The sequence below is a fragment of the Rhincodon typus genome, chromosome 6 (genome assembly GCF_021869965.1).
Source record: "Rhincodon typus isolate 14 chromosome 6, sRhiTyp1.1, whole genome shotgun sequence".
Lineage (NCBI taxonomy): Eukaryota > Metazoa > Chordata > Chondrichthyes > Orectolobiformes > Rhincodontidae > Rhincodon > Rhincodon typus.
Window position 1 is genome coordinate 56108053 of NC_063337.1, and position 13961 is coordinate 56122013.

The window sequence follows — 13961 nt, forward strand, 5'->3', positions numbered from 1 at the left end:
CATTAGGATACACATGCAGTTTTATTTAAATCTCATGCATGTCCCAGTCATGGCCTTGAAGTGCTTCATACCCTCACTCAATTGTTAGGCAAAATTATTTTGACTCTATATGCAGAACTCTAATATTACAAAACCGCTACGCAGAAAAATGGTGGAAAATAAAAGCATCCTTCAAACCATTCAGTGTGTGACTCAAACTTTGAACAGCAGTGTAAGTCTTGTGTCAAGGACAGTTTTATGGATCAGTTGCAGATCAGGTTTTAAGTATAAACTATGGTAGAGAATATAACTTGCAGAAGATTAAAAATAGGATAGGTAATATTCTTTTAAAAACATGTAGTTTTGTAAAAGTGCTACTAAATTACAGCTGCAATGATGGAAGTATTAAAACCTAACCTGGCTGTAAATTTCATACCATCCAGAACAGTATTCTATAATGCTGATGGCAAAATGAGGAATGCAAGACCAACAAGCAGGTTGTTAGACATGGATTTGAGTTATCTCCACCTATTCACATGCCTTAGCAATTTATAAACTGACAAACATACTAAAAGAAAAACATACATTCAGTGATTTTGTAAAAACATGATGATGAATCACAGTGAGCATGAGCAGTAAATGAAAGGATTCATCTCATGGCATCCTTGATAAGCATGTCAAAGTGGAACTGAAGAATAATTAGAATAATTCAACAAATTTGTCAGTAAGCATAACAAAGTAATAATAGAAAGAAATAAATGCCACAAAATAACTGCACGTTCTACTGGTATTTCCACTTATCTTCACAGATTTTGACATTTGGTTAGGTTTATTTACAAACAAATGAATTAAAACCAACATTTAAAAAGTACACACAAAACAATGTATACTGAAAAGTTACCTGATATCATCATCTTCACCAAGGATATGTTTTGGAAGGGGAGAATATCTTCCTGATGTAATCTGTGGAAGCGAGGATTTGTAATCCAGCATATCATTATTCCCAGTTGAGGGAAGGACGTGATTCTGTATTGGAGGGGAATAAGCTAAGAAAAAAATACAAAAAAATTTTGTTTTTAAAATTATAAAGGGGGTTTCTGCATTATATACTCTAGCTGGTAATAATAAATTGAAAGTTAAGAAAATCTTGAAAGGTATATTTGGCAGGCAGTTCAACAAGACTTGAAACTAAACATGAACAATCAATACAATGTATCAACAAGTTTAATAAAATACTGAAACAAATAGACAAAGAACCAGTACATTTTTAACTTTTCCTCATATATCACTTCAACCATCTTCATTTTCAATTGTTTCTAATAATACTATACCAGACTGTGCTCCAAAAACCTTTTACATACATTGCTTTCCAAACCACTGATCTGATCGGCGTAAAAGTTCTTCTATATTTAAATATGTAAATGTTAATAGTGGAGAAAATAGCTTGGAGGGGCATCCTGTATAAGACAATGGTTCTGAAAGGGTTAAAGTTAGTGGCTGCATTAAAGTCCAATCAATCTGATGATATATAACTCTTGAACTGAGAATTAGGAGTCCAGCTTGAGGTCCCAATTAGATTAGATGTGTCATCCCTGGCTCCTGATGGCCTTAGTAATTGTATCTAACAAGCCAAAGTAACATGTAACTGTTATTATCATGCAATAAACTGACGAACTGATCAAACAAACTGACCAATTGCGCTCCCTATGCCAGGGTGGCATGGTGGTTCAGTGGTTAGCACTGCTGCCTCACAGTGCCAGGGACCCAGGTTCAATTCCAGTTTTGGGTGACTGTGTGGAGTTTGCGCCTTCTCCATGTGTCTGTGTGGGTGTTCTCTGGGTTCGCAGTCCAAAGACATGTAGGTTAGGTGGATTGGCCATACTTAAATTGCCCGTAGTGTCCAGGGATTGTGTAGGTTAGATGGATTAGGCATGGAAATGCAGGGTTACAGGGATAGGATAGCGGGGTGAGTCTGGGTGGAATGCTCTCTGAAGAGTTGGTAGATTTGTTCGGCTGAATGGCCGTTTCAACACTGCGGGGATTCTATAAAAATACCATCTCTTTGTATAGCAATTTCAGAACTAATGTGTGTGTTGTGGAACCAATAATGAGCTAATGGTTGGGGTACAGTGCTGCCACTGATGCTCTTCTATACCAGATCTAACAGTCTGTTTGGTTAACAGTGGTAGAAAATGAACACAACTGAAGTTTAACAAGTGGACCAACTTGCCTTAATAATAAGATACAGTTTATTGCATGATAATAACAATTACCTGTTACGTTGGCTTGTTCGATAAAATTATTAAGGCCTTCGGGAGCCAGGGATGACACATCTGATCTAATTAGGATCTCAAGCTGGACTCCTAATTCTCATTTCAAGAATTATATATCATCAGGTTGATCGGACTTTAATGCAGCCACTAACATTAACCCTTTCAGAACCACTGTCTTATACCGAATCACCCTCCAAGCATTGTTAACTTTTACATGTTTAAATATACAAGAACTTTTACATTTACCATAATCCCATCTGTCACCAAGTCTCTGACTTCACAAATTCACACTAAGTGAAGTTTCATAATTCTTCCAGAATGGTTTGATTCTAGTCTTCAGCTTCATTGGTGTCCATTACCATCATGACAATCTTCACTGGGATTCCCCACATCAAGCACTACTGAATGATTATTTCACAATTAGACAACTTCCCGCAGTTCCAGTGTACAATGTTCTCAGTTGTACGGAAAATGTATAATCGCTGGGATCTGGGATTCGCTGAATGGACCTGCACATATTATTCATTTCTAATTGACTTTGAACTAAAATCACAGGCCAGTTAAGTCTCAACCTATTTGTTAAGGGTCAGGAGTTACATGTATACCAATCCAGGTAAGGATGGTGAATTTCCTTCCCTAAAGGATAATGGTGAACCAGGTTGGCTTTTTAGGACAATGATTTCACAATTACCATTAGACCAGCTTTTAACACCAGATTTTACTGAATTAAAATGTAATCATCTGCCATGAAGATCCCCAGAACATTAGTCTACGGTTCTGGGTTACTAGTCCAGTAACATAACCACTACATCACCATATATCCAATGGCTGACTCTTGGACAACCATTCCTATTTAGACCCTTAGTCAAAACCATTGCTCTTGGACCAAGTGTAGAAACTGTCATGCGCAGTGATAAACAAACTATGACAAGAATGAATAAAAAGAACAAATCTAAAAGCTAACCATCAACTTGAATTTACAAGAGTCAGGGGATAAAACTAAAGGCTTTGCATCTCGAGGCACATAGCATTCATTACAAAACAGATGAATGGAGAACAAAATACAAGTTAATACGTGTGATCTAGTAGCCATTACAGAGATATGGCTGCAGAATATCAAGGAATTGGACTTAAACTTGAAGGGCACACAACATTTAGGGATGACAGGAAACTAGGGAAAGGTGAAGGAGTGACTCTGTAAGTTAATGATGGCATTAGCACAATGGAGAGGGATGACAAAATTTTAGGGAACCAAAATGTGGGAACAATTTAGGTAGAAATGAGAACTGAAAAAGGCAAAAAGTCATTTGTGGGAGAGGAGTTCGGGGCCTTTAAAAGTAACCATATAATAGCATGCAGCATAAAGGAAGAAATAATGAGAGCTTGTTAGAAACATACAGTTATAATCATTGAAGGTTTTAATCCATTTAAAGACTGAAAAATTCAGTACTGCACTTTGGAGCTCACTCACACCTTACATTGTCATGCCATTATCCAGTTGCTTTGTGTGCAGTGACTGGCTACCCATCTCTTGCATCAGACCAGGGAGCATCTTAGGGCCCATAGCTTGTCATAGCATCTCTACCTTGCCTTAATGCAGACAGATATCCTGAAAATTTTTCATGTTTGGCAGCAATGAACAGTAATGGAGGACAAAGTTCAGTCCAAGGGCTAGTCCTTCATCAGTCAGGTAAGGTGATGAAGTATACTGAGTAAATGGATAGACAGAACAGAAGGGAGGAAGAATTAGGAGTCTGGGGGGTTGGAGTGGGTGAGAGCCATTGAGGAAATATGCTGCATGCAATATAGACAGTGATATAGCATGACCCTTGGTGGAAGGTGTGAGATGGCAGATTTACAATTAGTGGGAGGTAGCAGAGAGACAGGATGGTAACACTTTTTGCAGTGTGCAAAAGGTCATCAACCTTCTTCCAGTAATGCTGCAAATTCCTCTAGACCATGCCCACTGTATTGAGTTGGGTGGCTACTTCAGACCAGGGTGGCGGCATTTGACATAGCTGGAGTTTAAGTATAGCACCCATGGGTGCATGTCGGAAAAGTGCCAGTGTCAGCGGGCATTTCACGGCTGCTGAGTGCAAGGTAGTGCAAGAACAGTGCGATAGAGGCGTCATGCATACTTTAATGAGGTAAGCAGTGGAGAGTAGTGTGACATAGCACGCTAGATCTCACAGATTTAAAAAACATCTATGAACCACCCTGAAATTGTCACTTAACAGATTTTTGTTGAGTTCAGCCTTCTGTAATGGGCAAGTACGACTAGTTTTTTTACCTTGTAGTTGCCCACACAGTTTCTTTCACCTCTTACTACCTTTGAGGTTAATGTTTTAGCCCAGAATATAGTTTTTGCTCTGCGTGCCTTCCATGACTTCTGCTGTCTGTTTCTCTGTGAAAGTATAGAAGAATTTAAAACATGATAGATTTTGATAGAGGGTACTGATAGAACAATTGAGTGGTAAGAATGTAATATAAGATGGTCATCAAGATTTCCAAAGGAATGCAGAAGAAATATCTATTCCAAAGAGTGGTGAGAATGTGGAGTTTGCTAACATAGAAATAGATTGAAATGAGTTGTATCTAGATTCATTTATGGGGAAACCAGCCAAGCATATGAGGAAGAAAGTGATAGAGTCACAATGATAGAATTAGAGAGAAAAGATGGGAAAGGGTTTCATTGAAGTATAAACATAGTTTGGTTGGCCGAATTGTCTGTCTCTTTGTTGCATGGTCTACGTAAAGTCCTTGCAGTTTGGGATTCTAAGGCTAAAATTAGTCTTATTGCTGGAGGTTGTAGAGACCAACTGAGTAATATACATGTTAGAATGGACTCACTCGTAGCTGAAAAAGTAATCTTGAAAATCTTTTTAGCTCTTTGGTCACATAATTTTGAGAATATAAATCAAATAACATGAAAGCAACACTTTTGCAGAATGTCTCTTTTCAGAGAGAATTTTTCTGATACAGATAGAGGATGCAGAAGGGCAACTAATCAAAGTTTAAGGCTTTGTTTATGACCTAAATATTGCTTCCAGGATGTGGTATTTTTCAGAGATCTGCTTTAATGAAAATATCTTATGTTCAAGAAAAACAGATCCTGCAATGTTTTATTGGTATCACGATAGACTTGAGAAATGAGATTCCTAATGAGATTAGAATAGAATTGAAAATTGGAGGTTAGGTGATAGCATGGCTTTACCATAGGAAGGCCTAAATCTGAACCATGCAGGAACCAGTATTCTGACAAATCAAATAACTGGGGCAGTAGAGAGGGTTTTAAACTAAATAGGGGTGGGTATGGATCAAATAATGGGAGATATAGTAAAGTGAGACAACAATATAATAGACCAGGGCCACAATTTGGGTAATGATTACTGGAGTGTGACAAGAAGAACAAAACATTTTGGAATGACAGAAAGCTGGAAAAGGTCTTGGGTTAATTCTGTTAATTAAGGATGACATTATATTAATACTTAGAGATTACCTTAACTTGAAAGATCAAGATGTAAATTTAGTGTGGATAAAGATGAGAAATAGTAAAAGCAAGAGGCAGTTACATTCTGAGGCAGAGCTTGCAGGAAGAAATAAAATTGACATGCAAGAAATATACTACAATAATCACGAATGACGTTAAACTACATGTAGATTAGAACAAGCAGACTAGCACAAAGTAGCCTGGAAAGTTAGTTCATAGAGTGGTTTAGGACAATTTCATAGATTGGTTTATCTAGAGTTAATTAGGGAACGGACTATCCTAGACATGGTAATGTACAATAAGAGACAATTAATCATAAAAGAGGGTCTTGCTTATAGTCATCACAATATAGTAGAGTTTCATATTCAATTAGAAAGGGAAAAGTGTGGCTCTATAACTAGTTTTTTATATGAAGGCAATCTGTGAGGATATTGTTACAAAGATGTTTACAGTAATCGTGAATTTGAGGGCAGGAAGCTAGAATATGTAAAAAAAAAGGGAGAAGATTGCGTGCTTCCTTTAAAAGATAAAGTGCTTTTCTAAGCTTAGAGATTTATACAGAAGAAAAATGTGTCTGTATGTAGATGAATATGTACAGCCAATTCTAAAATTGAAACATGTATCAATTGTCTGTGTGATTCGAAACCTTAGGCTTGTTTAGATGCTTTGGCAACTAGCTGGAATCAGCCAAATAATTTAAACCAAGCACTTAGCAATTCGAAGCCAACTGAATTTAAATCTGATGATTTTGACAACCTCAGACCAATGCTATTGTAAGAAAATTGGTACGTAATCGAAGGTATAAAGGAGAGGGATTTTGAAAATCAGTATGAGATGGTCACCACCTTCTGAGAAATAGCATCTCGCTCTCACAAGAAATTGCCAAGCTCTCCGAAAAAGCACTATCTACCCATAAAAGGTACCACAGCACTTCTAGCTAAGAGTCCTCACAGAAGACTTCACAGAGAAAACATCCTTGACAGCCAAATCAGGAGAAGAAAGGCATTTAATGACATGAGAACAGTAGAAGAAAGGCATGTAGATTTTGAGATACTAGGATGTACTAATTTGTTAGTAATTCTGTTAATTTGTTCAATGTTAAGGTTAAATAAATAAATTGTTACTTGTTAGGGATTTTCTTTCATTAAACCTCCCCTTCTCCATAACAATATGCAGAGCTGGCTAAGGTGAACTGGGAAGCTAGACGAAAAAGTTACAACAGTAGTGTTGCAGTGGCAGACTTTAAGGAGTTATTTAATAACTCTCAGCAAAGATTTATCCCAATGAAAACAAAAGGTTCTTTGGGAAGGATACGTCATCTGTGGCTAAACAAAGAAGGTAAGGACAGAATTAAATTGAAACAAACACTAAAAACCTGCAAAGATTTGTGGTAAGTTGGAGGACTGGGGTAGTCCTAAAGAGCCTTAATGGCTAAAATATAAGGAAGAACACAGTGTATGATAGAAAGCTAATTAATAATATAATAGCAAGGGTTTCTACAAGTTTTTTTTATTAATTTGCAGATTGGGCAGACATATACTACCCATCCCCAACTGTCTTCAAGAAAGTTATGGTGAACTACATTCTTGAACCACTGTAGTCCATTTGAAGAGTAAAAGAGGAACTGAAGCTGATGTTTCTTTAGTGAGTCTGGGTAATTGATAATGAGAAACAATGAAATGGTGGAGGCTTTGAACAGGTATTTTGTGATGGTCTGCATGTTTGAAGCACTTAGAAAACTTGTCAAAAGATAATTGAAAATCAAGAGGTGATAGGAGGGAATGAACATCAGCAGGGAAATTGTTCTCAGAAAACTATTGGATATAAAGGCTGACAACTCCCAGGAATGGATGACTTACATCCTACAATCTTGAAAGAAATGACACAGAGAGTACACAGATTGGTTTTAATCTTACATTCTGGAAAGGTTTCAGCATATTGGAAAATAGTAATTGTAACACTTTTACTCAATAAAGGAGGGCTAAAGCAGGAAACCATATGTCACATAACCTAATATCTGTCATAAGCAAATTGCTAGAATTCATTATTAAGGTGGCTGTTAGAAACTTAGAAAAACACTATGTGATTCAACAGGGCCAATTTGGCTTTGGGAAAGGGAACTTGTGTTTAACTAATTATTAAAGTTTATTAAAAGCTTTTGATAAAGTCACATCCACAGTAGATAGAGGGAAACCAAAAAATACACAAAGGTAGAAATATGAGCAAAAGTAGGCCATGTGGCCCTTCGAGCCTGCACTGCCATTCATTATGATCATGGCTAATCTTCCAACTCAATAGCCTGCTCCTGCTCCCCCCGCCCGACCCCCCAATGCTTTGACTGATTTAGCCCCAAATGGTACATCCAATTCTTTCTTCAACTCATATAGAGTTCTGGCATCAAATGCTTTCTGTAGTAGCAGATTCCACAGGCTCATCATTTGCTGTACTCCCTCTATACCAAGAACAATTATTCTTCAGATAAGTAGACCAAAACTGAACACAACATTCCAAGTGTAGTCTCAGCAAGGCCCTACATAACTGCAGCAAGACAACCTTGCTGCTGTATTCAAATCCTCTTGCTATGAAGGCAACATATCATTTCCCTTCTTTACTGTCTACTGCAACTGTATCCTTAGCTTTAGTGCCTGGTACCCGAGTGCACCCAGCTTTCATTGCACAGCCCCCCTCTCAATTTATAGCCATTCATATAATAATTTGCCTTCCTGTTTTTACTATCAAAGTGGATAGCCACAGATTTATCATGTCATTGTCATACATTTGCCCACTCACTCAACATGTCCAACTAAAACTGAAGCATTTCTGCATCCTCCTTACAGCTCACACTTTGACCCAGCTTGCTGTCATCTGCAAATTTGGAGACATTGATTTAATTCCCTCATCTAAATAATTAATATATACTGTAAGTAACTGGGGTCCTAGTAGCAATCTCAGTGATACCTCACTAGTTACCATCTTGCATTCAGAAAAAGACTCATTTATTCCAATTCTTTGTTTCCTGTCTGCCAGCCAGTTCTTTATCCATCTCAGTACACTACTCCCTTGCACTTTATTCTTACACACTAGTCTCTTAGGTTAGATTTTGTCGAAAGACTTCTGAACCACATGCACTGGTTACCCCTCAGCCAATGTGCTAGTAATATTCTCGAGAATTTCCAGAGGATTTGTCAAACATGACTTCACTTTCTTAAATCAATGTTGACTCCATATGAGCCTGTCATTGCTTTTCAAATGATCAACTATTAATTCTTTAGTTCAGACTCTAGCATTTTCTACACTACTGGCGTCAGGCTGACTGGTCTATAATTCCAAGTTTTGTCTCCAATCTGTAGGAATTGCTCCAGAAGCTATAAAATCTTGCAAAATGGCCACCAATGCATTCACAATGTCGAGGGCCCTTTCTAAAGCACTCTGGGATATAGATTATTGGAGTTTGTGGATTTATTGGCCTTCAATCTCATCAATTTCCCCAACACCATTTCCCTGCTAATTCTTATTTCCTAAAGTATCTCCCTCTACTTGGTGTAGTTGTCTTTCCAAATGGCATTTGATAGTGTGCGATTTCAAATGTTGCAAAAGAGCAAATGGTGTAAATATCATGGAAAAAGGACTTGTTATCCTGCTACCAGGATGTTGGGGTAAATTGTTTTTTTTCGAGTTAGCAAGTTCTCACTAGTAGAGTGTCACAGGGATCAGATGATCTGTGCAAGGAATGGGTTTGTTGTCCTGAAGTTTCCCGTGATTTTTTTTAATTTTCTTATATCTTCTACCATAATGTTTTACTTGCATACAATGTGGATGGAGATTATGACTGATTAATTACACTACACCCTGAATTAAATTGAATCAGAAGTTCTTGTTTAGACTATCTTGACCCTTAACCTGTTTGATTTCAAAGTGAAAATTAGTTGAAATGTATTAAAAATAAAGACTTCTTGTTCTTTGACCATGAGACACTTGGAAAAGTTATATACTTTCTAAAAAAATGTTTCAGAAACAATAGCTTTTTAAAAGTCCAGCCTTCTTCTTGACCTGAATAATTGCAGTGCTGTCTCTTGTTTGTTACTGTGGAACATTTGACACCATTTCCAGGACTGAAGATAATAAATATTGTGGATTGTGTGCTGAATTTCCTCAACTGATAGGTTTGACATAGAAAACTTTGGAAAGTAAAAGTCCAGTCACTTCTTTTAAGTGACTAATTTTCAGATTTCTGGGTATCACAAAGTGATAGATAGCTGTTTTCCAAGCTTTTTCAACCACATTTAGTGCATCTTCACTTGCCATATGTCTCTGTCTGCAGGTTATAGCCCTCTGTCTATCATCATCTACTCCACACGACCAGAGATTAATCTGCAGTCAGCAACAATGATCTTTTTTCATTCTCCCATGGGACCTGGGTTTTGGTGGTTGGCCAGCATTTATTGCCTGTCACTAGCAATCTATGTGCTGGCTGTTGACCCACAATGCCTTAGGAGGGGATTCCAGATTTTGACCCAGCAACAGTAAAGCTACAGCATTATGTTTTCAAGTTAGGATGTTGAGTGTCTTTGAGGCATACTTGCAGGTAGTGCTTCACATGTGTCTGATGGCGTTGTCCTTCCAGATGGTTTGGAAGGTGCTGTCTAAGGATCTTGGCTGAATTTCTAAAGTGGATCTTGTAGATTGTACACACTGCTGTTACTGAGTGTCGTTGGTGGAGGGAGTGGTTGCTTGTGGATGTGGTGCCGATCAAGTGGGCAGCTTTGTCTTGGATGGTGTCAAGCTTCTTGAGTGTTGTTGGAGCTGCTCTCATCCAGGCAAATGGGGCTTTGTGGAGTCAGGAGGTGAGTTACTCACTGCAGTATTCCTAGCCTCTGACCTGTTCTTGTAGCCACTGTATTGATATGGAGAGTCCAGTGAGTTACTGGTCAATGCTAACCTCTAGGATGTTGATAGTTGGGGATTCAATGATAGTTACGCCATTGAATGTAAAGGAGCAGTGTTTAGATTGTCTCTTATTGGTAATAATCATTGCCTGGCATTTGTATGGCACAAATATTACTTGCTATGTGTCAACCCAAGCCTGGATATTGTTCAGATCTTGTTGCACTTGAATAAGGACTGCATTAGTATCTGAGGGTTTGTGAATGGTGCTGAACATTGTGTAATCACTAGTGAACATCCTTACTTCTGACATTATGATGGAGGGAAGGTCATTGATGAAGCAGCTAAAGATGGTTGGGCCTAGGAAACTACCCTGAGGAACTTCTGTAAAGATGTCCTGGAGCTGAGACAACTGACCTCCAACAACCACAATCATCTTCCCATGTGCCAAGTATGACTCCAACCAGCAGAGTTTACCTCCTGATGCCGAGAGATTGCAGTTTTGTAAGAGTTCTTTGATTCCACACCCAGTCAAATGCAGACTTGATGTCAAGGGCTGCCACTCTCACCGCACCTTTGGAATTCAGCTCATTTATCCATGTTTGAACCAAGTCTATAATGAAGTCAGGAGCTGAGTGTCCCTGGCAGAATCCAAACTGATGCCAGTGAGCAGGTTGTTGCTGAGCAGGTGCTGCCAATTAGCACGATTGATGACACTGGAAACAACTGCAATAGCATTGGAAATCGTGGAATTGGGTCTCACCAGCCTTAAAGGGTTTCTGAGATATCTGTCTCTGTAAAACTCCAGGCCTATCACAATCACAACTTCTCTCCAAAACATCCCACTGCACCATTCCCAAACTTGGAAAAACTGCTTCAGTCATTTCTTTTAAAAAAAAAAATAGCTTGTGGGACCTATGCATTGCTAGCTCCTGGGTGGTATGAAGCAGAGGTCAACTCCCCTCTGATAATGAAGACTGAAACACCCAGAGAGGCTTGCCTCGCCTCATAATCTGTTTTAAGAAGTGGCTAAAGCGGATATAACCTGCATCTCATCCCCCAATCTGTTAGAGGACTGGTTAAATGTAATGAAATCCTTTCACTCACTCTATAATCAACAAGTAACAATTCATTTATCTAACTCTAACAGTGAACAAATTAACAGAATTACTAACAAACTGAACAATTCCCCCTCAACTACTAACCATTCCCAAATAAAACAAAATTCTAATGATATTCTTTTCGAATAAATACAAGTCTCATTTATATAAACCAAAATAATTAAAAAAGATTAAAACTTAATCTCTCAAAATTAAAGCCAGAATACATCTTCCGGAATGCTCTGCACCCTCTCTGCTGATCCTCAGTCAGGACACCTTTCTCCATCGAATTATTGTGTCAGGAATATTAGCTAAGAGTGCCGTTATACCTTTAGTTAAATGATGGTTATTCTGAGAGTTTAGAGAATTCTGTGAGAGCCAGTGATTTTCTCTTTAGAGCTGATGGACTGTTAACTCTATTAGATGGCAGTTGGCTCTCACACCGATTTGCAAATGCCCTCTTCTTTTATACCCTTGATGACCTATTAAATTCTTACACTAAGATTGGTCCTAGATTGTCAAAACTTTCAGATTTAAATTTAATTGGTTTTTAGTCTCTAAGTGCCTGGTTTAAACTAATTGGCTGATTTTCAAACTGGTTGCCTTAATAACAAAACAAACTACTGCCTGGGTTGTTAACCACACAGCTTTTTGATACAATGTTTCAATTTCAGGAACTCTCTGTGCATCTGTACTTTTTTCACTCCAAGCCTGGAAAAAACACATAAGCTTTTAAAGGGGCCACACGTTTCCCCTCTATCATTTTACAAACTTCAAATTTTAACATCCTACCTTCCAATCCACATATACTCGACCCAACACCACCATTTATTGCCCATCACTAGTTGCCCTTGAGAAAGGTGATGAGCTGCCTTCTTGGATGCCTTATTTGTGTTCCTTTTGTTCTTTGCCTTTCTATTACTTTCTTCATCCCCAAAAGACACCTAAAGAATTCTGCTTTCAATCTCTTTCATCCTCATAAGGTTCTTTAACTCCCTGGTTCCTTCACATATATACTATATATTGTTCAGGACAATTCCTTTACATGAGGATTGCGCTATTAAAGGAAACTTCTGTCTATATTGATGGTAGATTCCAAATACGGGCAGGAATGGCCTTGATAATAACATGGAGCAAGATCCAAGTGGGTCAATTGGTGGGGGAATAATAATGAATGACAAAACATCAAGACTGTAGGGCACTGATTTCAACAGGGATGTCTCACTGTCATTTTACTTACTTTCTTGCCTTCACAGAGTGTGATCCCATCTGACACAGATGCAATTCACAGATACAACGGTGGAGACATGTTAGAGCTCTGGTCAGTGTGCCAAGTAGATGTTGAGGTAGAATCAGAGAATACGAAGATTGAGCCCACATTTAATATGGCTGTCCAAGATGGACTGCTGGATGTAATAGGGATGAAGAGGATGCTTCTTTTCTTTGCTGATAGAAAATAAAATTTACTGCCCCACCAAAGGAGGTGTGCCTGGAAGTAGTCAAGATGTAACCAGCAGGAGTCTCATCATGAGTATAAGGATCCAATGTAGGAAATGTTCCAATGATCCATCCAGATCAGAAAGCTAAGCAAAGTTCCAAATTTTTACTTGCTTCCACAATACACTTCCCTTACTCTGTCTTGTCAAACATACAGATGAAAAAAAAATCCTGGCAGATGGAATATAATGTTGAAAAATATGAAATTATTAACTTTGGCAGGAAGCATAGAAGAGCTGAATATTTTATAAATGGGGAAAGAGCGCAGAAAGCTGCAGCACACAGGAATTTGGGGGTCTTAATGCATGAATCATAAAAACTGGTTTTCAAGTTGAATGGATAATATAAAATGCAAATAGAATGTTGGATTAAAAAAATGGAGGGCTATTGCTAAAAGCTGGAATACTGCGAACAATTTTGGTTCCCATATCTAATGCAAGATAACTGCTATTGCAGTCTATGGAAGGTTCACTAGGTTGATCCCAGTTATGGAATGCTTCTCTTTGAGGGGAGGTTGAGTTGGTTGAGCTGGTACTCATTGAAGTTTAGAAGAAGGAGAGGAGATCTTATTGAAACATGTAAGATTCTTGGGGGCATAAAAGGATATATGGGGACAAATTGTTTCGCCTTGTGAGAGAGTCATGCATTTAAAAGGAGGAGGATTTTTTTTCTCTCAGAGAAGTAAAACTGGGGAATTCTTTATCACAGAACATTGTTGAGCCTGGGCGGAACGGTGGC

The 13961-nt window shown here is 38.2% G+C and overlaps 1 protein-coding gene across 1 annotated transcript in view; it reads right to left on the minus strand.

Annotated features, from left to right (window-relative positions):
- LOC109935037 (disks large homolog 2-like) overlaps window positions 1–13961 on the minus strand; it is an 890971-nt gene that overhangs the window by 392173 nt on the left and 484837 nt on the right. The window contains exon 14 of the mRNA XM_048598394.1: window positions 881–1025. Within this exon, the coding sequence (XP_048454351.1) occupies window positions 881–1025 (145 nt within the window). The remainder of the gene's footprint in view (window positions 1–880; window positions 1026–13961) is intronic.